Raw genomic sequence first — 27,875 nt, forward strand, 5'->3', positions numbered from 1 at the left:
TCTCTGGGCTTTCTATCCTTTTCCATTGATCTATATTTTTGTCTTTGTGCCAGTACCATATTTTCTTGATTACTGTAGCTTTGTAGTATAGTCTGAAGTCAGGGAGTCTGATGCCTCCAGCTCCGTTTTCTTCCCTTAAGATTGCTTTGGCTATTTTGTGTCTCCATACACATTTTAAGATTTTTTTGTCCTAGTTTTTTAAAAAAATGCCACTGGTAATTTGAAAAGGATTGCATTGAATCTGTAGATTGCTTTGGGTAGTATAGTAATTTTCACAGTATTGATTCTTCCAATCCAAGAACATGGTGTATCTGTCCATCTGTTTGTGTCATCTTTGATTTCTTTCATCAGTGTTTTACAGTTTTCTGAGTACAGGTCTTTTACCTCCTTAGGTAGGTTTATTCCTAGGTATTTTATTCTTTTTGTTGCACTGGTGAATGGGATTGTTTCCTTAATTTCTCTTTCTGGTCTTGCATTGCTAGTGTCTAGGAATGAGAGAGATTTCTGTGCATTACTTTTGTATCCTGCAACTTTACCAAATTCATTGATGAGCACTAGTAGTTTTCTGGTGGCATCTTTAAGATTATGTATAGTATCATGTCATCTGCAGACAGTCACACTTTTACCTCTTTTCCAATTTGTATTCTTTTTATTTCTTTTTCTTCCCTGATTGCCGTGGCTAGGGCTTCCAAAATTATGCTAATAGTGGTGAGAGTGGACATCCTTGTCTTGTTCCTGATCTTAGAGGAAATGCTTTCAGTTTTTCACCATTGAGAATGATGTTTGCTGTGGGTTTGTCGTAAATGGGCTTGATTATGTTGAGGTAGGTTCCCTCTTTGCCCACTTTCTGGAGAGTTTTTATCATAAATGGGTGTTGAGTTTTTCAGAAGCTTTTTCTGCATCTATTGAGATGATCATGTTTTTCTTCTTCAATTTGTTAATATGGTGTATCACGTTGATTGATTTGCATATATTGAAGAATCCTTTCATCCCTGGCATAAACCCCACTTGATCATGGCGTATGATCCGCTTAATGTGTTGCTGGATTATGTTTGCTAGTATTTTGCTGAGGATTTTTGCATCTATATTCATCAGTGATATTGGTCTGTAATTTTCTTTTTTTGTAGTATTTTTGTCTGGTTTTGGTATCAGGGTGATGGTGGCCTCATAGAATGAGTTTGGGAGTGTTCTTTCCTCTGCAATTTTTTGGAAGAGTTTGAGAAGGATGGGTGTTAGCTCTTCTCTAAATGTTTTATAGAATTCACCTGTGAAGCCATCTGGTCCTGGACTTTTTTTGTTGGAACATTGTCTGGGCCCTCACTGCTGTGGCCTCTCCCGCCGCGGAGCACAGGCTCCAGACACACAGTCTCAGCGGCCACGGCTCACGGGCCCAGCCGCTCCGCGGCACGTGGGATCCTCCCGGACCGGGACATGAACGCACGTCCCCTGCATCGGCAGGTGGACTCTCAACCACTGCGCCACCAGGGAAGCCCCTTTTTAATCACAGTTTCAATTTCCTTACTTGTGACTGGTCTGTTCATCTTTTCTGTATCTTCCTGGTTCAGGCTTGGAAGGTTATACCTTCCTTAGAATTGGTCCACTTCTTCCAGGTTGTCCATTTTATTCACTTAGAGTTGCTTGTAGTAGCCTTTTATGATGCTTTCTATTTCTGTGGTGTCTGTTGTAACTTCTCCTTTTTCATTTCTAATTTTATTGATTGGAGTCTTCTCACTCTATTTCCTGAGGAGTCTGGTTAAAGGTGTATCAATTTTGTTTATCTTCTCAAAGAACCAGCTTTCAGTTTTATTGATCTTTGCTAATGTTTTCTTTGTTTCTATGTCATTTATTTCTGCTCTGGTCTTTATGATTTCTTTCCTTCTACTGACTTTGGGTTTTGTTTGTTCTTCTTTCTCTGGTTCCTTTAGTTGTAGGGTTAGATTGTTTATTTGAGATTTTTCTTGTTTCTTGAGGTCGGCTTGTATTGCTATAAACTTCCCTCTGTGAACTGCTTTTGCTGCATCCCATAGGTTTTGGATCGTCGTGTTTTCATTGTGATTTGTCTCTAGGTATTTTTTGATTTCCTCTTTGATTTCTTCAGTGATCTCTTGGTTATTTAGTAACGTATTGTTCAGCCTCCATGTGTTTGTGTTTTTTTACGTTTTTTTCCCACTGTAATTGAGTTCTAATCTCATAGTGTTGAGGTCGGAAAAGATGCTTGATATGATTTCAGTTTTCTTAAATTTACCAAGGCTTGATGTGTGACCCAAGACGTGATGTATCCTGGAGAACGTTCCATGTGCACTTGAGAAGAAATGTAATCTGCTGTTTTTGGATGGAATGTCCTATAAATATGAATGAAATCTGTCTGGTCTTTTGTGTCATTTAAAGCTTGTGTTTCCTTATTAATTTTCTGTCTGGATCATCTGTCCATTGGTGTAAGTGCGGTGTTAAAGTCCCCCACTATTATTGTGTTAGTGTCAATTTCCTCTTTTATAGCTGTTAGCAGTTGCCTTGTGTATTGAGGTGTTCCTATGTTGGGTGCATATATATTTATAATTATTATATCTTCTTCTTGGATTGATCCCTTGATCATGATGTACTGTCCTTCCTTGTCTCTAGTAACAATCTTTATTTTGAAGTCTGTTTTATCTGATATGAGTATTACTACTCCAGCTTTCTTTTGATTTCCATTTGCATGGAATATCTTTTTCCATCCCCTCACCGTCAGTCTGTACGTGTCCCTAGGTGTGAAATGGGTCTCTTGTAGGCAGCATATATGGGTATTGTTTTTGTAACCATTCAGTGAGCCTGTGTCTTTTGGTTGGAGCATTTAATCCATTCACGTTTAAGGTAATTATCGATATGTATGTTCCCATAACCATTTTCTTAATTGTTGTGGGTTTGTTTTTATAGGTCCTTTTCTCCTCTTGTGTTTCCCACTTAGAGAAGTTCCTTTAGCATTTGCTGTTGAGCTGGTTCGGTGGCGCTGAATTCTCTTAGCTTTTGCTGGTCTGTAAAGCTTTTGATTTCTCTGTTGAATCTGAATGAGATACTTGCTGGGTAGAGTAATGTTGGTTGTAGGTTGTTCCCTTACATCACTTTAATTATATCGTGCCACTCCCTTCTGGCTTGTAGAGTTTCTGCTGAGAAATCAGCTGTTAACCTTATGGGAGTTCCCTTGTATGTTATTTGTCGTTTTTCCCTTGCTGCTTTGAATAATTTTTCTTTGTCTTTAAGGTTTGTCAATTTGATTACTCTGTGTCTTGGCATGTTTCTCCTTGGGTTTGTCCTGCCTGGGACTCTCTGTGCTTCCTGGACTTGGATGGCTATTTCCTTTCCCATGTTAGGCAAGTTTTTGACTATAATCTCTTCAAGTGTTTTCTCGGGTCCTTTCTCTCTTCTCCTTCTGAAAGCCCTACAATGCGAATGTTGTTGTGTTTAATGTTGTCCCACAGGTCTCTTAGGCTGTTTTCAATTCTTTTCATTCTTTGTTCTTTATTCTGTTCCACAGCAGTGAATCCCACCATTCCGTCCTCCAGGTCACTTATCCGTTCTTCTGCCTCAGTTATTCTGCTATTGAGTCCTTCTAGTGTATTTTCCATTTCAGCTATTGTATTGTTCATCTCTGTTTGTTCCTTAATTCTTCTAGGTCTTTGCTAAACAATTCTTGCATCTTTTCGATCTTTGCCTTCATTCTTTTTTCGAGGTCCTGGATCATCTTCACTATCGTTCTGCAGTCTTTTTCTGGAAGGTTGGCTGTCTCCACTTCATTTAGTTGTTTTTCTGGGGTTTTATCTTGTTGTTTCATCTGGTACAAAGTCCTTTGCCTTTCCGTTTTTCTATCTTTCTGTGAATGTGGTTTTCCTTCCACAGGCTACAGAACTGTGGTTCTTCTTGTTTCTGCTGTCTGCCCTCTGGTGGATGAGTCTATCTAAGAGGCTTGTGCAAGCTTCCTGATGGGAGGGAATGATGGTGGGTAGAGCAGGGTGTTGCTCTGGTGGGAAGAGCTCAGTAAAACTTTAATCCGTTTGTCTGCTGATGGGCGGGGCTGGGTTCCCTCCGTGTTGGTTGTTTGGCCTGAGGCGAGCCAACACTGGAGCCTACTTGCTCTTTGGTGGGGCTAATGCTTGACTCTGGGAGGGCTCAGGCCAAGGAGCACTTCCTAGAACTTCTGCTGCCAGTGTCCTTGTCCTCACGGTGAGACACATCCACCCGCCGCCTCTGCAGGAGACCCTCCAACACTGGCCAGTAGGTCTGGTTCAGTCTCCTGTGGGGTCACTGCTCCTTCCCCTGGGTCCTGATGCGCACACTACTTTGTGTGTGCCCTCCGAGAGGGGAGTCTCTGTTTCCCCCAGTTCTGGCGGAGTCCTGCAATCAAATCCCGCTAGCCTTCAGCATCTGGTTCTCTAGGAATTCCTCCTCCCATTGCCGGACCCCCAGGTCGGGAAACGTGATGTGGGGCTCAGAACCTTCACTCCAGTGGGTGGACTTCTGTGGTGTAAGTGTTCTCCAGTTTGTGAGTCACCCACCCAGCAGTTACGGGATTTGATTGTATTGTGATTGCGCCCCTCCTCCTGTCCCATTGCGGCTCCTCCTTTGTCTTTGGATGTGGGGTATCTTTTTTGGTGAGTTCCAGTGTCTTTCTGTCCTTGATTGTTCAGCAGTGATTAGTTGTGATTCCGGTGCTCTCACGACAGGGAGTGAGCTCACGTCCTTCTACTCCGCCATCTTGAACCAATCTCATGGATTTTTTTCTTAAAATATAAGTGTTTCAATCCATTACAGTTATTTTCTTTTTGATGCTTCCAGAGTTTATTCCTGTGTGCTTTTGACACAACCCTATCGTTTTTAATAGTTTGTTTTCTTTCTGTCTCATTAAGAAATCCTGGCCTCATCCCTGCTTCTGACCTTAATTTGCCATTTCTTGAAGAAGTTTTGGTTTCTTTTAGTGGGAAATAGTTTTTAAAGACCACAGTCTGGATGGTAACTACTAGTATTGCTTCTAGGCCTTTTCAGTGCATAGATGATAAAAACATAGTTTTTAGAAGGAGAAAAATAGGTCATGAGTTAATACTGTTATTTCCAAGTAAAGCTTAAGGTCACAGTGCTTTCACTTCTTGGGTTTTATACTTAAATTCCTTCCTTTATCTTAAAAATCTTGGTTTCTAATTACATTAACAAAATTACTTCTGTCTTGCTGTATCTTACAGTATCAACATAATACTTTCAAAATAAGACTACGACAATTACTACAAACCATAAAACTACTAAACGCAGTCTTAGGAATATACGGTCAAATGAGTTAAATGTTTTCTTTGTGTGGTTATGCCATGGGCTTGATATATACCTAACATTCCATCCAGTTGTTTTTTCAGTTTTTAGGGATTTTTTCCCCTTTACTTGTTAATTATTAAACATTACGTGGTTCCCAAGTCAATGGTATGAGACAAGGTACATGCAGAGACTATTATCTTCCATTCCTGTCCCCTGCATTCTGTTCCTCCTTTCCTCTATAGGTAAGTATTTTTATTGTGATTTTTTTTTTCACCCATGAGTAATTTAGATGTATTGCTTAAATTTCCAAATATTTGAGGATTTTCCAAGTATTCTATTATTGGTTTCTAGGTTACTTCCATTATAGTGTGAGAATATGTTGTAGATAATTTTAATTCTGTTAGATTTGTTAAAGTTTGTTTTAGGGTCCAGAAATTAGTGTGTCTCGATGAGTGTTCCAGATGTACTTGAATGCGTTTAAGTGTTGCTGGGTAGAATGTTCTATGAGTGCCTGTTAGGTCAAATTGATTGCTAGGTTTGTTTATGTATTCTGTAACTTTACTGTTTTCTAGGGTCCTATTTTTTCTGCTACTGAAAGAGGAGTGTTGAGATCTCCAGCTGGAATTGTAACTGACTTCAGTTCTGTGAGTTTTTGTTTCACATATTTTGAAGCTCTATTTTAAGTGCATACATCTTTAGGATTGTTGCCTTCTCGATGAACTGACCCTTTTATTATTATGCCTCTTTTTATCCCTTATAAGTATTTCTTGTTCTAAAGTCTACTTTATCTGAAATTTTTTGTTCTAGAACCAGTTATTTTAATATAAATTTATTTATTTTATTTATTATTTTTGGCTGCGTTGGGTCTTCATTGCTCCGAGCGGGCTTTGTCTAGTTGTGGCGAGCGGAGGCTACTCTTTGTTGCAGTGCACGGGCTTCTCATTGCAGTGGCTTCTCTCATTGCGGAGCACGGGCTCTGGGCGTGCGGGCTTCAGTAGTTGTGGCTTATGGGCTCTAGAGCTCAGGATAAGTTGTGGCGCACAGGCTTTGCTGTTCCACGGCCTGTGGGATCTCCGCGGACCAGGTCTTGAATGTGTGTCCCCTGCACTGGCAGGCAGATTGTTAAGCACTGCTTCACCAGGGAAGTCTGATTTGTATAATTTCTAATGAGAAGTTGGCTGTCATTCTTATATTTGTTCCTGTGTATGTAATATGTCTTTTTTTTTTCTGGCTGCTTATGTAATTTTTAAGAAAGTTCAGTATTATTATTGTATGTGTATTTTCTTCTGCTTGGGGTTCTTTAATTTCCTAGAATCTGTAGGGTTATAGTTGAAATCCAGCTGATAAATTTTGGCTGTTTCTCTAAACATTTTTTTCTGTCTCCTTTGGAATCCAACTGACACATATTTGAGACTACTTAATACTGGAGTCTCTGTGTTTGTTTTGTTTTGTCTTGTGTGCTTTTCTCCCTGTGCTTCAGTTTGCATAGTTTCTATTGCTGTCTTCACATGTACTGATGTTTCCTGTCAGTGTCTAATGTGCTTTTACTCCCATCCAGGGTATTTTCACTCCAGATATTGAATTGTTCATTTCTAGAGACTCCATTTGCAACCTTCTTATATCTCCCATTTTTCTTATGTTCATTATCCTTTACATTCATTTTTTTTTTTCTTCCTTTTTTTTTTCTTGCGGAACTCGGGCCTCTCACTGCTGTGGCCTCTCCCATTGCGGAGCACAGGCTCCGGATGCGCAGGCTCAGCGGCCATGGCTCACAGGCCCAGCTGCTCCGCGGCATGTGGGATCTTCCCGGACCGGGGCACGAACCCGTGTCCCGTGCATTGGCAGGCGGACTCTCAACCACTGCGCCACCAGGGAAGCCCTCCTTTACATTCTTGAACATATTTATAATAGCTGTCTTTAAGGTAGTCATCTGCTAATTCTGTGGTCTCTCTCCTTTCTGAGTCTGTGGCTATTCACTTTTTTCCTCTCCTGGTTATGGGTCATTTGCTTGCTTCTTTGCCTGCCCAGTAATTTTGGATTAGGTGATGAATGTTGTAAATTGTATGCTGTCACATGCTGAATTTTCTTGTTACTCCTTTAAAGAGTGTTGGGCTTTGATCTGGCAGAAAGTGAAATTATTGGTGGATCAGTTTGATGCTTTCAAGGCTTGCTTTTAAGGTCCAGAGCAGCCTTTACTCTAGACCTGATTGAAGATACACCATTGATGCATGATCTTTCTTAGGACTCGACCCAGTGCCCTTTGTATCCTGAGGCTGTTGCACTCTGGTTCTTGGGAACGTGAACTACTCGCTCTCTGTTGAGTTCCAGGAATTGCTTGGCCCACTGCTGTTCGGTCACGAGAGTTTCACCCTTCCCGTAAGCAGGTTAGTACTTGGTCAAAAGTCTAGGAGACCCTCCTGCAGATCCAAGGAGCTGGCTATCTCTGAGCAGCTCGCTCTTCTCTAGTACTCTGCTGTGTAAATGCTACCTTTGCCTTTCTGAACTCTCATCTGTCTTTTTAACTCAGTGAGGCGGCTCTGGATTCGATTTCCCTGCCCTTTCCTGGGAACTGCCTCCAGGAAGAAAGCTGCGGCCATTGTGGTGCTCCCTTCCCATGCCCACTTTTTCCTCTTCTTCCAAACACTGCCTGTTGTCCTACGTCGGAAAGCAGTTGTTTCATGGATTTTGTTTTTCTAGTTGTTAATGGCTTGAGGGAAACTCTTGGAGCTGTGAATCCTTCATGTGTGGAAGTGGAAATCTCTCCGTTATGAATGGTTTGGCCGTACTCCTTGATGTTTCAGTTTGAGGTGCTACCTTAATGTCATCCAGGGGTTTCTTTTGCTATCCTAGTTGCTTTGCTTTTGTGAGAGGATTGAAAATCAGTGTGGCTGCTACTGCCATCTTGCCCTAACTAGAATTCTCTGTATATCTTTTAAATTACCCTTACATTCCTCTCATTTGGGCTTGGCAACTGCCCTGAAGATGGACACAACATGGCACTGCACTTGGTTGGCCTGTTTTGTTGTAACAAGTTGGAGGTATTTCCCTTACCCCAGGAATGGCTAACATGTTACCACCCTAAGCATAAACTGTTGACAGTGGTAATTTCATTTACTTCCAGATTATTCGATGGGATGGTGTAAGCTATAAACACAGCCTATGGCCAGGAACCCAATAAGCTGTCACTAACCCACTGTGAGACATGGGACCAGTCCCTTCTCATTATTCATTTGTATATGGCACTGTAAGGAGGACCAGGCCTGCCCTCGGGAGCACGGAGCTTGTTAAGGAAGGCAGATACGTAGAGCTAACTAGAATTCAGTGTAATTTGTGTCTATTGAGAAGCCCGAGCAAAGGTGCTTCCTTGGCCTTTCTTTTCAATCTGAATAATGGAAGGGAAGAAGCATCAATTTGCCTATTGTTCTGGGAAGATAGGATTTTGCAGCATGCTTTGGGACGACTAGTGGGCCAAGGCCTCTCTGTCCTCACTTGAACCAATGTAGTTGCACTTTTTCCAATTTTATATGTTATGATTGATGTAAGATTTATTTCACAACAGGGATTCTGCTGCTGAAAAATGGACAAAGAACAGGCACAAGAGGGGTCCACACTTAGCTGTGCACAGAACCTCCTGCAGTGAGCGGCCTGACCTTTCATTGGTGTGTGCGCACATGAAGGCCCGGCGTGAGCTCCACTCCTCGATTACGGCTGAGGAGCCCCAGCAGCAGGTCCCGGATTCCAGCCTTGAGAGTTCTGAGCTGAGACAGATCAGGATGCCAGTGGTGGCTTTAGCACCTGGTGGTGGATGGCCCAGGGCAGCTCTTGACCTTCTTGCCCGTTTCCTCACCAGTAAGTTGGGGGCTTGTTCCTACACAGGTTTGCTGTGCTGCTTCACGTGTGAAAGCTCCAAGTTCATGCCATTCATACAGGTCTCAGCTACTGCCGTGACCTGCTGTTTCAGTTCAGGGTCCCAGGGCCTCCCCTTGGATGTGATCCTTGTTTTAGTGTCGGTGAGCCACTCCTTCCACTGACTGGGCCGAAAACCAGGTGAATTGTGCCTGCTTTCCTCTTCAGTCTTGTAAACTCTTGGGATATGGTTGATACTCCCCTGTATGTGCAGGGCAGACTTTATTAGCCTCAGCCTCAGGATAAGTAGCAGAGCTGGGGGCTGCAGTCCCATCCCTGAAGGCCAAGTGTAGCTTTGGATGGTGCCTTCAGCATAAACTGAGTCACAAGGACTTACTTACACAGTGACAGATCAGCTCTGTGGGCAGGACTCAGCTAGGCCCATAGGGACCTGGGTCTTGGTAATGCTGTTCTAGGACACTAACCAGCAAGAGGTAAAACGAGCTTTGTAGGGAGGGGTTAGAAAAATGCAGGAAGAATTATAAGCAGTACAAGTTTATTTAATTACTTTGGAAACAATTCCCCACCCCCCAAATGATGCCTGAACCTAAAAGGTACATAAAAATGACCAACAATATCAATATCTTAAATAATAGAGCTGACAGTTGTTTTTCCCTCAGAACAGGTGTGTTCAGCTGGACAGTTAATTACAAACCATATCAAATCATGTTAAGGCAGATGATAACCTGGGTGCATTTCTGAACAACTCCCAGGAAGTGATCTTGTGGGAGCTGGGTGTTCTTCCTCCCAGCTGTGTGGTCAGTTGGCCCACGAAGGGGCAGTCCTGGAGGCAGCAGGTAGAGAGCAAGCTGTGCCTGTATTGTCACTGCTCGTTCTGCTGACCCTCTGTGACTGAAGTGGACACAGAACCCTGGCCCTTGTTGACATCACTGATGCACACCCACTGCCCGTCAACCGACTCCTTCCACAGGGTCACCTGCAAGCCAGCACACACATTGTTACAGGTATGTATCCCTGCCCATACCTCCCTGGGTTCTCTAAAGAGGGCAAAGATCTCCAGCAAGAGCTACAGCTCACAGTCTTGTGGGTAAACTTACTTTGGTTCCCCCCACTGAAATCCCACCAAAGTGGAAGTAAAGGAAAAGTATCCACACAGAGTAAGAAAGGAGGAGTATGGAGAGTGATGTCATGAAGATGGTGACACAACTTGTTCACGGCTTCACTTTCCCTCAAAAGAAGAACTAACAGCTATTCATAGAGACACACCAGTGAACAAATCCTACAACACAGCAGTGAGGCTGAAGTGTCCTGCACTGTGGACACTGAGACCGACTGTGTTTGAAGGTAAGAAGGGGCCACATGTTGATCCCGGCATCCCTTCCAGGGGCTGGCACAGTACCCTGGGGAGCGGCCTCCCCTGAGGCTCTGGCCCCCCCCAGTGACATCCAGCACCTGTTCCCCCCTCCCACTGCATTGTGCTCGTCACTTTGCAGGTGCTGATACTCCGGTTTTGCTCCACCAGGATCGCAGCTGAATCTGTGAGGCCCAGCTGCCGAGAATCAGACTGTGACCAGAGACGGCTTCCAACAACCAGCACTCAGATCTCCACAGCCCGAGTCCCTGCCTGCAGGGCCCAAGTGAGTCTGTTCTGACAGGGAAGCTGGGGCACAGGTAGGCTTCAGTCCAGACCACAAACAAAGCATTAGTAACCTTAAAGCTGCTTCCCTGGAAAGCACACCAGTCCATAGCTGCACTTGCTACTGAATACAGCCTTTGGACTGCCCAACCAGCGAAGCCACATAGCCGGTCAACAACCCTGCGTAAGGTAACACAGGAATAGAAGGCACTGCCAGTGGCATTCACTGTCTGCATAGCAAATCCAGTGGCCTCACCTGATCAGGAATTCAGTGCACACTCTTGACTCTTCAGCTCCCCCCAAAATAAGCCCTGCATTCTCTGGATCCTATTCTGCTGGGTACTGCCAGGGCAAGGAAGGTAATTCTAGCCTCACCTACTGCTGAGTCAAGTAGCCAGTCCTGACTGTCTAGCAAGCCTGACCAGAGAATCCAGGCAGCTGTGAAGCCGATGCTCCAGCCTCACTAGTGCAGGGAAAGAAACCAGCTGTCCTATCTACCTGATCTCAGCCAGTGGCACATTCAGAGTTGAAAAAAGTGCCTCAACCCAAAACAGAACTTAACAGCAGGTCCTTTCACCTAAGAACACTCATAGGAGAGAAAGCCAGAAACCCAAATTGAGCTGGCTAGTGAAGAACTGTATCTGCACACTTCCAGAGGTACAATGAATTCTTCGAAAAAGAATTCAAACAGGGCCCACTGTCAAGAAGCCCACTTCCAATCTCTTGCATGCCTATAAACTAACAATGAAAAATCAGAGAAATTAAGCAAAGACTCCCATTTACCACTCAAACAAAAAGAATAAAATACCCAGGAATAAACCTACCTAAGGAGGCAACAGACCTGTATGCAGAAAACTATAAAAGACACTGATGAAAGAAATTAAAGATGATGATACCAACAGATGGAGAGATATACCATGTTCTTGGATTGGAAGAATCAACATTGTAAAAATGACTATACCATGCAAAGCAATCTACAGATTCAATGCAACACCTATCAAACTACCAATGGCATTTTTCACAGAACTAGAACAAAAAACTTTACAATTTGTATGGGAACACAAAAGACTCCGAATAGCCAAAGCAATCTTGAGAAAAGAAAAACAGCTGGAGGAATCAGGCTCCCCAACTTCAAAGTATACTACAAAGCTACAGTAAGCAAGAGAGTATGGTACTGGTACAAAAACAGAAATATAGATCAACTGTACAGGATAGAAAGCCCAGAGATAAACCCACGCACCTATGGTCAGCTAATGTATGACAAAGGAGGCAAAGGATGTACAATGGGGAAAAGACAGTCTCTTCAATAAGTGGGCTGGGAAAACTGGACAGCTACATGTAAAAGAAGGAAATTAGAACATTCCCTAACACCATACACAAAAATAAACTCAAAATGGATTAAAGACCTAAATGTAAGGCCAGACACTATCAAACTCTTAGAGGAAAACAAGGCAGAACACTCTATGACATCAATCACAGCAAGACCCTTTCTGACCCACCTCCTAGAGAAATGGAAATAAAAACAAACAATGGGACCTAATGAAACTTAAGACTTTGCACAGCAAATCAAACCATAAACAAGACGAAAAGACAACCCTCGGAATGGGAGAAAATATTTGCAAATGAAACAGACAAAAGATTAATCTCCAAAATATACATGCAGCTCAATATCAAGAAAACAACCTAATCCAAATATGGGTGGAAAATCTAAATACACATTTTTCCAAAGAAGACATACAGAATGCCAAAAAACAAAAGATGCTCAACATCACTAATCATTAGAGACATGAAACTCCAACAAGCTATCAATCACCTCACACCTGTCAGAAAGTCTGCAAACAATAAATGCTGGAGAGGCCGTGGAGAAAAGGGAGCGCTCCTGCACCACTGGGGGGTGTAAATTTGTAGAGCCGCTACAGAGAACACTACAGAGCTCCTTAAACCACCACAAACAGAGCGACCACATGACCCAGCAAGCCCACTGCTGGGCACACATCTGCAGATAACCATACTTGGAAAGCCAACACTTGCACATTCACTGACTACAGCAAGACCTACAACACTCAAGGTTCGGAAGCAACCACAATCTCCATCCACAGGCGGATGGAGAGAGAACATGTGGTACATATATAATGGATTGAACACTCAGGCATAAAAAAGAATGAAATAATGCCATTGGCAGCAAGGTGGAGGGACCTAGAGATCATACTAAGTGAAGCAAGTCAGAGAAGAACAGATATGATTTCACGAAGAGGTGGAATCTAAAAATTGATAGGCGTGAACTAACGTACAAAACAGAAACAGACTCACAGACGTAGAAAAGAAACTTAGGGTTACCAAGGGGGAAAGTATGGGGGGAGGGACAAATGCCATGGTTGGGATTAACCTGTACACACTAATATTTATAAAATGGATAATCAACAAGGACCTTCTGTGGAGCACAAGGAACTCTACTCAACAATCTGTCACAACCAATAGGGGAACAGAATCCGAGAGAGAACAGATATATGTATCTGCATAACTGAAACACGTCACTGTACACCGGAAACAAAAACAACACTGTAAATGTACAACACTCCAAACTAAAATCAGAAGTAAAAACAAAATACAATAAAAAGAGAAAAATGCCTCCTCTATTCCGTGTTGGCTTCGGGAACCTGGGCTACTGTCACACCCCTGGAGCCTGGGCAGCCAGCAACACAAGGCTGGAGTGTTCTGGGCCTGAGGGAGCTGGGGAGGATGTACCAGCAAATGAGCCCCCCTTGGACCTGGAGTGTCTGGTCCCCTGGGGATGTCACCACAATCTCCAGATCCAGGCAGAACGCCCCCCCCCCCGCCCCCGCAGCTAAAGCCAACCTAGTGCACCCAGAGGATGGTGGACCCTCTGGCCGGGAAGAGCTCTGAATAGTCTCCTAGCCTCCACGTCTGCTGGTGGTGGCCTTCCCACCTAAACTGCCTTCATTGGGGTCACCCCACCCATGTAGGACAGCACCCTCAGCACTGGGGTTTTGCAGGGGTTAGGACCTGTCTGGGAGGGGGGAAATGAAGTAATGAGATACAAGCCCTTGGGTGTTTGTGCTGACACATTCCACTAATTCACAACCCAGGAACACGACTTCCCCTTAGGCTGTACATGCAGGTGTAACCAGAGCTGGGCATGAAAAAATCCTGCCGCCTTTTGGCCGTTTCCAGTAACAACAGCTTTAAAGCAGGTGCTCAGGGGAACTTCATATTCTCAAAGCCTGTGAGCCTGTAAAGACCCCTGCCGTCACGAAATGCCCAGGAGCAGGTAATAGGAAAGGAATTCAAAACAGGGCCTAGTTTTGGGAGGCCAATTTCCAGAGGTACATTTTACTCATAGTGTTAAAAAGAGGCACATGAAAAGATGCTGAACATTCCTAATGTTAGAGAATTGGAAATCAAAACGGCAAGGAGGCGCCACGAACAAAAAGTCTACAAACAATACATGTAGCAGAGGGCATGGAGGAAAGGGAGCCCTCCTATGTTTTTGGTGGGACTGCGATCTGGTAATAACTACTATGGAGAAAAGAATGGAGGTTCCTCAAATAGTAAACACATAGCTACCATATAATTCGGCAGTCCCACTCCTTGCCACATACGTAGATAAAAGTATAACTGGAAAAAGTACATGCACCCCTATGTTCATAGCAGCACTATTTAGAATAGGCAAGACATGGAAACAACCCAAATGTCCACTGACAGAAGAATGGGTAAAGAATATGTGCTACATATATACAATGGAATTATTATTATAAAAAAGAATATAATGTCACTTCTACCAACATGGGTGGACGTAGATATTATATCAAGTGATGTAAGTCATGATGAGAAAGACAAATACCATATGATATCACTTACATGTGAAACAAAATATGACAAATTATCTATGAAACAGACTCCAAGGCTTAGAGAACAGACTTCTGGTTGCCAGGCTGGATGGGGGGTGTGGGAGGGATCTATTGGGAGTCTGGGATTAGGAAATGCAAAGTAGTGTATATAGAATGCACAAACAACAAGGTCCTACTGTATAGTACATGGCAATATATTCAGTATCATGTGATAAACCATAATGGAAAGGAATACGGAGAAGAATATATATATGTAAATGAATCACTTTGCTGTAAAGCAGAAATTAATACATTGTAAATAAACCATACTTCAATAAAACAAACTAAAAAAAATTAAAACTAGAACTGCCATATAATCCAGCAATTCCACTTCTGGGTATAAATCCAAAGGAAATGAAACACTAACTTTTGAGGATATGGGGAGGGGGAAGGGTGAGCTGTGACAGGGCAAGAGAGAGGCATGGACATATATACACTAACAAACGTAAGGTAGATAGCTAGTGGGAAGCAGCCGCATGGCACAGGGATATCGGGCTCGGTGCTTTGTGACCGCCTGGAGGGGTGGGATAGAGAGCGTGGGAGGGAGGGAGAGGCAAGAGGGAAGAGATATGGAAACATGTATATGTATAACTGATTCACTTTGTTATAAAGCAGAAACTAACACACCATTGTAAAGCAATTATACCCCAATAAAGATGTTAAAAACAAACAAAAAAACCTCAAAAAACAAAAAAACCCACTAACTTGAAAAGACATTTGAGTCCCCAAGTTCATAACAGCAGTATTTACAATTAGCAATACATGGAAACAACCTAACTGACCATCAACAGAAGGGTGAATAATTAAGTTGTATTTATATATAAATACACACACACACACACACAAAATGGAGTATTATTAAGCCATAGAAAACAAAGAATATTTGATATTTGCGACAACATATATGGACCTTGAGGGCATTATGCTCAGTGAAAAGAGTAAGACAGTGAAAGACAACTGTACATCTCACTTGGATGTGTAATCTAAAAACAAAAAACCAAACAGAAAAAGGTATCAGATTCATGATTATCAGAGGCAGTGTGTGGGGGAGGGGGAATAGGAGGAAGGTGGTCAAAACTCGATTTGCATGACAAACTTCCAGTTGCATGATAAATAAGTACTGGTATGTAATGTACAGCATGATGACTACAGCTAACACAGGTATAATATATATGAAAACTGTTGAGAGTAGATCCTAAGAGGTAACATCACAAGGAATGTAATTTTTTTCTCTATTATATCTATATGAGATGATGGATGCTAACTAAATTTATAGCAGTAATCATTTAACAGTACATGCAAGTCAAAACCATTATGCTGTACACTGTTAACTTATACAGTGATGTATATCAATTATATCACTAAAACTGGAAGAAAAGATTAAACAAAAAGCATATGAATAACAGTAACTGAGGGGCAATGTGAATAATGATGTAACATGAAATATTGGCAATAATAATAATGTAAACATGGATGCCGTTTAACCAAATTGACAGAGCTCCAGTGAGAGGTTATGGGGTGTTAGAGTGGTTCTCAAAATGTGGTCCCAGACCAGAGTGTGTGGAGCATCTGGGAACTTGTTAAAAATGCAAATTTTGGGGTCCCAGCCCAGATCCACTGGTTCAGAAGCTCTAGGGGTGGGGTGGGTAATCTGTTTTAACAAGTTTAGCAATGCTAAAGTTTGAGAACCATGGTAGAGGAAGACAACAGATTAATAGGTATGTTATTTATACACTGAAGTAAACGGCAGAAGCAGCAGCTACAAGTTGAAAAGGTTTGCCTCCGTACAGGGAAAATTAGACTGCATTAAAAAAAAAATCATAGGGACTTCCCTGGTGGCGCAGTGGTTGGGAATCTGCCTGCCAGTGCAGGGGACACGTGTTCGAGCCCTGGCCCGGGAGGATCCCACATGCTGCGGAGCAACTAAGCGCGTGCGCCACAACTACTGAGCCTGTGCTCTACAGCCCGGGAGCCACAACTACTGAGCCCACATGCCTAAAGCCCATGCTCCGCAACAAGAGAAGCCACCGCAATAAGAAGTCCACGCACCGCAACGAAGACTAGCCCCTGCTCGCCGCAACGAAGACCAAAGGCAGCCAAAAAACAAACAAAAAACCAAATAAAAACTACCTAAAGCTATGTACATTAACTTGATTAAAAAAAAATGATTCTAAGAACTGCTGCCTTAGGGATAGACTTTATTCACTAAACATGCACTGTGTAGAATGCTCTGAAGTGAAATCATACTAAGTCCTTCAGCAAAGGAATGCTATAAAGACAGCAATAGCGCTGAGCTCTTTGTGGGAAACACGCTTATAAGGAAGAGCAAGAAGCATAGAAGACAGCAGACCCCAAAACGTGGAACGTACAACCAGGTACTTGCCCATTGATTTGTAAACACTACTGAGGGCAGTCAGGGTACAGTGGCCTGTCCTGGGTGCCACCAGACCTGGGTACTAGTCCTGATATTGGCACTCACTAGAAATAGGGTTGGATTAGCTATCCTTTGAGGGTCATTCCAGCTCAAATTCTATGGCTTTTAGATAGGGCCTGATGGATCTTTCTGGGACCACTGAACCCAAAAGGGACCCCAGGCTGGGTAAAAGCTGTCTGCAGAGGGTCTTGAAGAGAGATTACTTACACACCCATGTGCATTGCAGCATTATTCACAATAGCCAAAAGGTGGAAGCGCCCCAGTGTCCATCAATAGAGAATGGATAAATAACATGTGGCACAATGGAATATCATTCAGCTTTCAAAAGGAAGAAACTATGACATACGCTACAACACAGGTGATTTACAACACAGATGAAGACACTACGCTAAGTGCAAATCAAAACTACAATGAGGTAGGTATGAGGTACCACCTCACACCAATCAGAATGGCCACCGTCAAAAAGGCTACAAATAACAAATGCTGGAGAGGGCGTGGAGAGAAGGGAACCCTCCTACACTGAGAGTGGGAACGTAAACTGGTGCAGCCACTATGGAAAACAGTATGGACGTTCCTCAAAAAACTAAAAACAGAGCTACCAATATGATCCAGCAATCCCACTCCTGGGCATATATCCAGAGAAAACTCTAATTCAGAAAGATACATGCCCCCTATGTTCACAGCAGCACTATTTACAAGAGCTAAGAGTTGGAAACAACCTAAATGTCCACTGAAAGATGAACAGATAAAGAAGATGTGAAACACATGCAATGGAATATTACTCAGGCATAAAAAAGATTAATGCTATTTGCAGCAACGTGGATGGGCCTAGAGATCATCATATCAAGTGAAGTAAGCCAGAAAGAGAACGACATGTACCACATGATATCGCTTGTATGTGGAATCTAAAATATGACATGAACTTATCTATGAAAGAGACTCCGAGACATGCAGAACAGACTTCTGGTTGCCAAGGTGGATGGGGGGTGCAGGATGGATGGACTGGGAGTTTGGGGTTAGCAGATGCAAACTGTTATATATAGAATGGATAAACAACAAGGTCCTACTATATAGCACAGGGAACTATTCAATATCCTGTAATAAATCATAATGGAAGGAAATATAAAAAAGAATGTGGATACACATAACTGAATCACTTTGCTGTACAGCAGAAATTAACACATTTTAAATCAACTATACTTCAATAATAAAAAAAAAAAAAAAGACACTGCTGAGACTGGTTCAAGATGGCAGAGTACAGGGACATGCTCTCACTCCCAACAGCGAGAGCACCAGAGTCACAGCAAACTGCTGAACAGTCATCGACAGAAGACACTGGAACTCACCAAAAAAGATACCCCCCAGGCAAGGACAAAGGAGAAGCCACAATGAGATGGTAGGAGGGGCGCAATCACAATACAATCAAATCCCGTAACTGCTGGGTGGTGACTCATAAACTGGAGGACACTTATACCACAGAAGTCCACCCACTGGAGTGAAGGTTCTAAGCCCCATGTCAGGCTTCCCAACCACAGGATACGGCAACAGGAGGAGAAATTCCTAGAGAATCAGACATTGAAGCCTAGTGGGATTTGATTGCAGGACTTTCACAGGACTGGGGGAAAACAGAAACGCGACTCTTGGAGGTCACACACAAAGTAGTGTGCGCATGGAGACCCAGGGGAAGGAGCAGTGACCCCATAGGAGACTGAACCAGACCTACGTACCTGCTAGTGTTGGAGGGTCTCCTGCAGAGGCAGGGGGGGGTGCCTGTGGCTCACCATGGGGACAAGGACACTGGCAGCAGAAATTCTGGGAAGTACTCCTTGGTGTGAGCCCTCCCAGAGTCGGCCATTAGCCCCACCAAAGAGCTGAGTAGGCTCCAGTGCTGGGTCGCTTCAGGCCAAACAACCAACAGGGAGGGAACCCAGCCCCACCCATCAGCAGAAAGGTGGATTAAAGTTTTACTGAGCTCTGCCTGCCAGGGAAACACCCAGCTCTAACCCCCCTTCCATCGGGAAGTTTGCACAAGCCTCTTAGATAGACTCATCCACCAGAGGGCAGACAGCAGAAGCAAGAAGAACTACAATTCTGCAACCTAGGGAAGGAAAACCACATTCACAGAAAGATAGACAACATGAAAAGGCAAAGGACTTTGCACCAGATGAAGGAACAAGATAAAACCCCAGAAAAACAACTAAGTGAAGGGGAGATAGGCAACCTTCCAGAAAAAGACTGCAGAATAATGATAGTGAAGATGATCCAGGACCTCGGAAAAACAATGGAAGCAAAGATCGAGAAGATGCAAGAAAATTTTTAACAAAGACCTAGAAGAATTAAAGAACAGAGATGAAAAATACAATAACTGAAATGAAAAATACACTAGAAGGACTCAATAGTAGAATAATTGAGGCAGAAGAACGGATAAGTGACCTGGAAGACAGAATGGTGGAATTCACTGCTGCGGAACAGAATAAAGAAAAAAGAATGAAAAGAATTGAAGACAGCCTAAGAGACCTCTGGGACAACATTAAACACAACAACATTCGCATTATAGGGGTCCAAGAAGGAGAAGAGAGAAAGGACCCGAGAAAATATTTGAAGAGATTGTAGTCAAAAACTTGCCTAACATGGGAAAGGAAATAGCCATCCAAGTCCAGGAAGCACAGAGAGTCCCAGGCAGGACAAACCCAAGGAGAAACACGTGGAGACACATAGTAATCAAATTGGCAAAAATTAAAGACAAAGAAAAATTATTGAAAGCAGCAAGGGAAAAACAACAAATAATATGCAAGGGAACTCCCATAAGGTTAACAGCGATTTCTCGGCAGAAACTCTACAAGCCAGAAGGGAGTGGCATGACATATTTAAAGTGATGCAAGGGAAGAACCTACAACCAAGATTACTCTACCCGGCAAGGATCTCATTCAGATTCGACGGAGAAATCAAAAGCTTTACAGACAAGCAAAAACTAAGAGAATTCAGCACCACCAAACCAGCTCTACAACAAATGCTAAAGGAATTTTTCTAAGTGGGAAACACAACAGAAGAAAAGGACCTACAAAAACAAACCCACAAGGGCTTCCCTGGTGGCGCAGTGGTTGAGAGTCTGCCTGCCAATGCAGGGGACACGGGTTCGAGCCCTGGTCTGAGAGGATCCCACATGTCGCAGAGCAACTGGGCCCGTGAGCCACAACTACTGAGCCTGCGTGTCTGGAGCCTGTGCTCCGCAACAAGAGAGCCGCGATAGTGAGAGGCCCGCGCACCGCGATGAAGAGTGGCCCCCACTTGCTGCAACTAGAGAAAGCCCTTGCACAGAAACAAAGACCCAACACAGCCAAAAATAAAAAATAAATAAAAAATGATAATAGGGCTTCCCTGGTGGCGCAGTGGTTGAGAGTCTGCCTGCCGATGCAGGGGACACGGGTTCATGCCCCGGTCTGGGAAGATCCCACATGCCACGGAGCGGCTGGGCCCATGAGCTATGGCAGCTGAGCCTACGCGTCTGGAGCCTGTGCTCCGCAATGGGAGAGGCCACAATGGTGAGAGGCCTGCATACCGCAAAAAAAAAAGGAATTCCTTTAAAAAAACAAACAAACCCACAACAACTAAGAAAATGGTAATAGGAACATACATATCGATAATTACCTTAAACGTGAATGGATTAAATGCTCCAACCGAAAGACACAGGCTCACTGAATGGATACAAAAACATGACCCATATATATGCTATCACAAGAGACACACATCAGACCTAGGGACACATACAGACTGACAGTGAGGGGATGGAAGAAGATATTCCATGTAAATGGAAATCAAAAGAAGGCTGGAGCAGCAGTACTCATATCAGATAAAATAGACTTTAAAATAAAGAAAGTTGCAAGAGACAAGGAAGGACACTACATAATGATCAAGGGATAAATCCAAGAAGAAAATATAACAATTATAAGTATATATGCATGCAACGTAGGAGCACCTCAATACACAAGGCACTGCTAACAGCTATAAAAGAGGAAATCGACAGTAACACAATAATAGTGGGGGACTTTAACACCTCACTTACACGAATGGACAGATCATCCAAACAGAAAATTAATATGGAAACACAAGCTGTAAATGACACAACAGACCAGACAGATTTCATTCATACTTATAGGACATTCCATCCAAAAACAGCAGATTACACTTTCTTCTCAAGTGCACATGGAACATTCTCCAGGATAGATCACATCTTGGGTCACACATCAAGCCTCAGTAAATTTAAGAAAATTAAAATCATATCAAGCATCTTTTCTGACCACAATGCTATGAGATTAGAAATCAATCACAGGGTAAAAAACGTAAAAAACACAAACACATGGCTGAACAGTATGTTACTAAAAAACCATGAGATCATTGAAGAAATCAAAGAGGAAGTCAAAAAATACCTAGAGACAAATGACAATGAAAACACGATGATCCACAACCTATGGGATGCAGCAAAAGCAGTTCTCAGAGGGAAGTTTATAGCAATACAAGCCTACCTCAAGAAACAAGAAAAGTCTCAAATGAACAATCTAACCTTACACTTAAAGGAACTAGAGAAAGAAGAACAAACAAAACCCAAAGTTAGCAGAAGGAAAGAAATCATAAAGATCAGAGCAGAAATAAATGAAATAGAAACAAAGAAAACAATAGCAAAGATCAATAAAACTAAAAGCTGGTTCTCTGAAAAGATAAACAGAATTGATAAACTATTAGCCAGACTCATCAAGAAAAAGAGGGAGAAGACTCAAATCAATAAAATTAGAAATGAAAAAGGAGAAGTTACAACAGACACTGCAGAAATACAAAGCATCCTAAGGGACTACTACAAGCAACTCTATGTGAATAAAATGGACAACATGGAAGAAGTGGACAAATTCTTAGAAAGGTATAAGCTTCCAAGACTGAACCAGGAAGAAATAGAAAAGATGAACAGACCAATCACAAGTAAGGATATTGAAACTGTGACTAAAAATCTTCCAACAAACAAAAGTCCAGGACCAGATGGCTTCACAGGTGAATTGTATCAAACATTTAGAGAAGAGCTAACACCCATCGTTCTCAAAGTCTTCCAAAAAATTGCAGAAGAAGGAACACTCCCAAACTCATTCTATGAGGCCACCATCACCCTGATTCCAAAACTAGACAAAGATACTACAAAAAAAGAAAGTTACAGACCAATATCACTGATGAATATAGATGCAAAAATCCTCAAATACTAGCAAACAGAATCCAACAACACATTAAAAGGATCATACAGCATGATCAAGTGGGATTTATCCCAGGGATGCAAGGATTTTTCAATATACGCAAATCAATCAATGTGATACACCATAATAACAAACTGAAGAAGTAAAACAATATGATCATCTCAATAGATGCAGAAAAACCTTTTGACGAAATTCAACACTCATTTATACTAAAAACTCTCCAGAAAGTGGGCATACAGGGAACCTACCTCAACATAATAAAGGCCATATACGACAAACCCACAGCAAACATCATTCTCAATGTGAAAAACTGAATGCATTTCCTCTAAGATCAGGAACAAGACAAGGATGTCCACTCTCACCACTATTATTCAGCATAGTTTTTGGAAGTCCTAGCCACGGCAATCAGAGAAGAAAAAGAACCTAAAGGAATACAAATTGGAAAAGAAGAAGTATAACTGTCACTGTTTGCAGATGACATGATACTATACACAGAGAATCTTAAAGATGCCACCAGAAAACTACTAGAGCTAATCAATGAATTTGGTAAAGTTGCAGGATACAAAATGAATGCACAGAAATCTTTTGCATTCCTATACACTAATGATGAAAAATGTGAAAGAGAAATTAGGGAAACACTCCCATTTACCACCGCAACAAATAGAATAAAATACCGAGGAATAAACCTACCTAGGGAGACAAAAGACCTGTACTCAGAAAACTATAAGACACTGATGAAAGAAATTAAAGATGATACAAACAGATGAAGAGATATACCATGTTCTTGGGTTGGAAGAATCAATATTGTGAAAATGACTATACTACACAAAGCAATCTACAGATTCAATGCAAGACCTATCAAATTATCAATGGCATTTTTACAGAGCTAGAACAAAAAATCTTAAAACTTGTATGGAGACACAAAAGACCCTGAAATAGCCAAAGCAGTCTTGAGGGAAAAAAACAGAGCAGGAGGAATCAGGCTTCCTGACTTCAGACTATACTACAAAGCTACAATAATCAAGGCAATATGGTACTGGCACAAGAACAGAAATACAGATCAACGGAACAGGATAGAAAGCCCAGAGATAACCCCATGCACCTATGGTCAACCTAATCTATGATAAAGGAGGCAATGATATGCAATGGAGAAAAGACAGTCTCTTCAATAAGTGCTGCTGGGAAAACTGGACAGCTACACGTAAAAGAATGAAGTTAGAACACTCCCTAACACAGTTCACAAAAATAAACTCAAAATGGATTAGAGACCTAAATGTAAGACTTGACACTATAAAACTCTTAGAGGAAAACATAGGAAGAACACTCTTTGACATAAATCACAGCAAGATCTTTTTTGATCCCCCTCCTAGAGTAACGGAAGTAAAAACAAAAATAAACAAATGGGACCTAATGAAACTTAAAAGCTTTTGCACAGTAAAGGAAACTACAAACAAGATGAAAGACAGCCCAGAATGGGAGAGAATATTTGCAAAGGTATTAATGGACAAAGGATTAATCTCCAAAATATATAAACAGCTCATGCAGCTCAATATTAAAAAAACACAAACAATCCAATCAAAAAGTGGGCAGAAGACCTAAATAGACATTTCTCTAAAGAAGACACAGGGATGGCCAAGAAGCACATGAAAAGCTGCTTAACATCACTAATTATTAGAGAAATGCAAATCAAAACTACAATGAGGTATCACCTCACACCAGTGAGCATGGGCATCATCAGAAAATCTACAAACAACAAAGGCTGGAGAGGGTGTGGAGAAAAGGGAACCCTCTTGCACTGTTGGTGGGAATGTAAATTGATACAGCCACTATGGAGAACAGTATGGAGGTTCCTTAAAAAACTAAAAATAGAATTACCATATGACCCAGCAATCCCACTACTGGGCATATACCGAGAGAAAACCATAATTCAAAAAGACACATGCACCCCAATATTCATTTCAGCACTATTTACAACAGCCAGGTCATGGAAGCAACCTAAATGCCTATTGACAGACGAATGCATAAAGAAGATGTGGTACATATATACAATGGAATATTACTCAGCCATAAAAAGGAACAAAATGGGGTCATTTGTAGAGACATGGATGGATCCAGAGACTGTCATACAGAGTGAAGTAAGTCAGAAAGAGAAAAATAAATATCGTATATTAACGCATATATGTGGAACCTAGAAAAATGGTACAGATGAACCGGTTTGCAGGGCAGAAATTGAAACACAGATGTAGAGAACAAACGTATGGACACCAAGGGGGGAAAGTGGCGGGGGGTGGTGGTGGTGGTGTGATGAATTGGGAGATTGGGATTGACATGTATATATACACTAATATGTATAAAATGCATAACTAATGAGAATCTGCCGTATAAAAAAAATGAATACAAAAATTCAAAAAAAAAAAAAAAAAGACACTGTGCTAAGTGAAACAGGCCAGTCACAAAAACCCAAATTCCTTATAATTCTACTTACAGGAGGTCCCTACAGTAGTCCATTCATAGAGACAGAGAGCAAAATAGGGGTTGCTAGGGGCTGGGGGAGGGGTAATGGGGAGATGCTGTTTGAAGAGCACAGAATTTCAGTTTGGGATGAAGAGTTGTGGGTTGATGACAGTGATACTGCAGAATAACGTGGATGTATCAATACTTAACACTATAGAACTGTACACTTAAAAAAATTAAGATGGCAAACTTTGTTATATGTATTTTACATATAACTAAACGTTACCATGAAGATGAGGTTGTCAAATGGTCAGGGTGATGGACTGCCAGGGTGGTGGCTTTGGATTTACCTTGGGTCTGATTATTGGCTATGCCACCTAACAGCTTCATGACCCCTATGCAAGTCAAATCTCTGTCGCCCTCTCTATCTGTATAAGGGGGATATACAACCCCTCGGGGTTGGGTGGGGGGTCGTAAGAATTAATGATGTAAATAAGAGACATGCTCAAAACAGTCTTCATTCAGGTTCCTCCCAACCCTGCCATTAGAGGGAAGATTCAACTGTGCCCTCTACTGGACAAACTAAAGACAAACAGGGCCCTGTGTGCCATGTCATGGAAATAGGGTGTATTTACCTTATTATCTCCGCCTGAGACAGCTAGGATATTGGCTGTGATGGACCAGCTCACATGCCATACAACATCATTGAACTTGTGCAGCAGTTTGGGGGACCACGCATTGCCCGAGGCATCATCACAGGTCCAAATGAACACTCGACCATCCTGGGAAAAGACAGGCTAGAGTCAGGAGATGGGGGCAGCAATCCTGCCCTGGTGATATCCTCTCAATCTGGAGCTATATTGGACTTTTGCAGGAATAGGGTGGGGGATTCAGGGCAAAGCACAGCCAAGGACCTCCTCAGTGTTCACAGCTTTGAGGACTAATTTCCAGCCCAGCACCCTTGCTTTTATCACTTTACCCCGGGAACACACTTCAAATTGGTCAGGAGTCTCCCAGGTTCCTTTCCTCATACTGGTTTCATCGTCCGCACCACTAATTCTCAAATTTTCTCTGGGGCTTTCCTCACATCTGCCAAGTAACTTCGTTGTTTTGGCTCCCTCTGGCTCTGTACTTTCTCAGCTGAATGGGTATAGTTGTCTAAACGCCAAGCTCAGAGAATGAGATGGGACCAAAAAACAAAACACACACACACACACACACACACACACACACCCCAAAACAAACCAAACTAAAACAGAACAAACAGAATTATCTTTTACATCATTTAAGCCTGTTCTACTTGGTCCTCTCAAATTTAGGACCAAGTAGAAAAGGCTCAAATGATGTAAAACGCCAGGCTTAACTCTCATCTTGGGTGGTAGCATATAATTAACAGCTTATCCTTGGTCTTACTTTTGTTATCTGTCTGGGAATAGTGAGTAGGTAGATGAGCCCAAGGTCTTACAATTTCCCATTGCTCCTGGTCCTTGCTTGGGAACACTCTCAGAATGATGCATGGGTACCTCCATTCCCTATCCACAAAAGGGTCAGGAGGGGAAACTAGTCCTGAATTTGGTCTTGCTCTTGGCTCAGTGGAAGAAAGCCACTGTGGCTTCTGACCAAGGCTTCACTGCGTGATGACAGGGCTCCAGGTGCTCCCTTATTTACAATGGTCTATAGTTGCCTGTCTCCTGCCCTTCCCCTTCAAGGATCTCCCCTAGGGGAACTGTAAGGGCTGATGGGACTTCCTGAGATTAACTAACACAGGATGCTTGCACAGGTCTGAGCTGACCTGGGAGCAGCTGGCGATGGTGCTCGTGGGCAGGCCGATGGAGGGGGCCCAGGCCACATCTCGAACCCAGTCACTGTGTGCTTCCAACTTCTGCTCTTCCTTCCACTGGCCGTCCTCTTCCTCCCTAACAGGGGAGATGGTGGGGAGAATTCAGCAGGCAGCAGCCCAGGTGCCATTCCCACACCTCCATTCCCCCCCCACCCCACAGGCTCCACAGGGGTGGAGAAGCTATTCCACCTTTCTGGTAACATTTGTTGAACCTACAGAATTTTATTCAGTTCACCAGCTATAAAGAAGCCCTCTAGGAAATGCTCTGTTCCTCCACAGCCAACAAGTCGGCTCTAGCAGTTGTGAATTAGGAAGAGTCAAAGCTCCTGAGTAAAGGGAAAGTTTACTTTTTTGTCTTTTTTTTTAAAAAAGGATGTCCTCTGAGAGACTGAAGACAGTATTCTATGGGCAGAAGGGAAAAAGACAGTTGATCCCGTTTCTGGTGAACTGAGGCTGAGTCATGGTAGGGTAGAAGGTGAGAAGTGTCCCCTTGAGAAGTTCACCAACCCCACTTACTTCCACAGTTTGATGAGGTTGTCACAGCCGCCTGATGCAAACTTCTTGATGTAGTTGGGCTTCTGCCCAGATGGCTGGTCTATGAGGCTTCCAGGTACGACAGCAGGGGCCCAGCTGACGGCATTGCAGCCAATCTGTAAAGAGGGGGAAGAGGGACTTGTGGTGACTCTGCCCCTTTGCCTGGCAAAAGGACACTGCTTCTGCAGACCCAACGCTGACGTTTATTCCTTCTGCAATTCTCAGGACTGGATTATGCAGGACAGCTGTTTTAATGAACTAAGGATTAGCCACCCAGGACTCTTCTTCAAGGATTCCTAACAGTGCATGTATTTTTCAGCAACATGTATTTAAAGAAGGAATTAGGGAATCTCAGGAATCTAAGAAAAGAACATTTTCCAAACATATGAAGGGAGGGCACAGATTCAGAAAACCACACAAAGTAAATATATGGATTAATGAATTACTCTAAAGCACTCTTGTAATCACTCCCAGGTCAAGAAATAAAACGACCATTTACCCAAGAAGCCCTTATCATGTATGTCCTCCCTGAATCATAGCCCCTCTGTTCTCCTGTAAGTAACCATTATTTTGATTTCTAATGTCTGTTTTTTAGCTTTGTCATCCAAATGTGCATCCCTAGGCACTAGTTTAGTTTTGCCATTTAAAATGTTGTTTAAATTGCAATATTCTTTTTATTGAAATACAGTTGATT

The 27,875-nt window shown here is 42.6% G+C and overlaps 2 protein-coding genes across 30 annotated transcripts in view; one reads left to right on the forward strand and one right to left on the reverse strand.

Moving 5' to 3' along the window:
- TATDN2 (TatD DNase domain containing 2) overlaps window positions 1-12,148 on the forward strand; it is a 64,687-nt gene extending 52,539 nt beyond the window's left edge. For 14 of the 24 annotated variants that reach the window (XM_089919700.1, XM_089919676.1, XM_089919681.1 and 11 more), the window contains 3 exons: window positions 5,847-7,658; window positions 8,834-10,485; window positions 10,664-12,148. The gene's annotated coding sequence lies outside the window, so the exon portion shown is untranslated. The remainder of the gene's footprint in view (window positions 1-5,846; window positions 7,659-8,833; window positions 10,486-10,663) is intronic. The other 10 variants (XM_089919677.1, XM_089919684.1, XM_089919692.1 and 7 more) reach the window with 6 other exon arrangements.
- Window positions 9,660-27,875, reverse strand: part of SEC13 (SEC13 homolog, nuclear pore and COPII component) — a 54,398-nt gene continuing 36,182 nt past the window's right edge. For 5 of the 6 annotated variants that reach the window (XM_089919709.1, XM_089919708.1, XM_022562776.3 and 2 more), the window contains 4 exons: window positions 27,164-27,297; window positions 26,600-26,723; window positions 25,443-25,589; window positions 9,660-10,117 (listed from right to left, as the gene is read on the reverse strand). In XM_089919709.1, coding sequence (XP_089775835.1) covers window positions 10,004-10,117; window positions 25,443-25,589; window positions 26,600-26,723; window positions 27,164-27,297 — 519 coding nt within the window. In that variant the 3' untranslated portion in view covers window positions 9,660-10,003. The remainder of the gene's footprint in view (window positions 10,118-25,442; window positions 25,590-26,599; window positions 26,724-27,163; window positions 27,298-27,875) is intronic. The other variant, XR_016394762.1, reaches the window with a different exon arrangement.

This window comes from Delphinapterus leucas, chromosome 10, assembly GCF_059928025.1.
Source record: "Delphinapterus leucas isolate spDelLeu-1000000601 "Yukka" chromosome 10, BTC_Dleu_Yukka2, whole genome shotgun sequence".
NCBI lineage: Eukaryota > Metazoa > Chordata > Mammalia > Artiodactyla > Monodontidae > Delphinapterus > Delphinapterus leucas.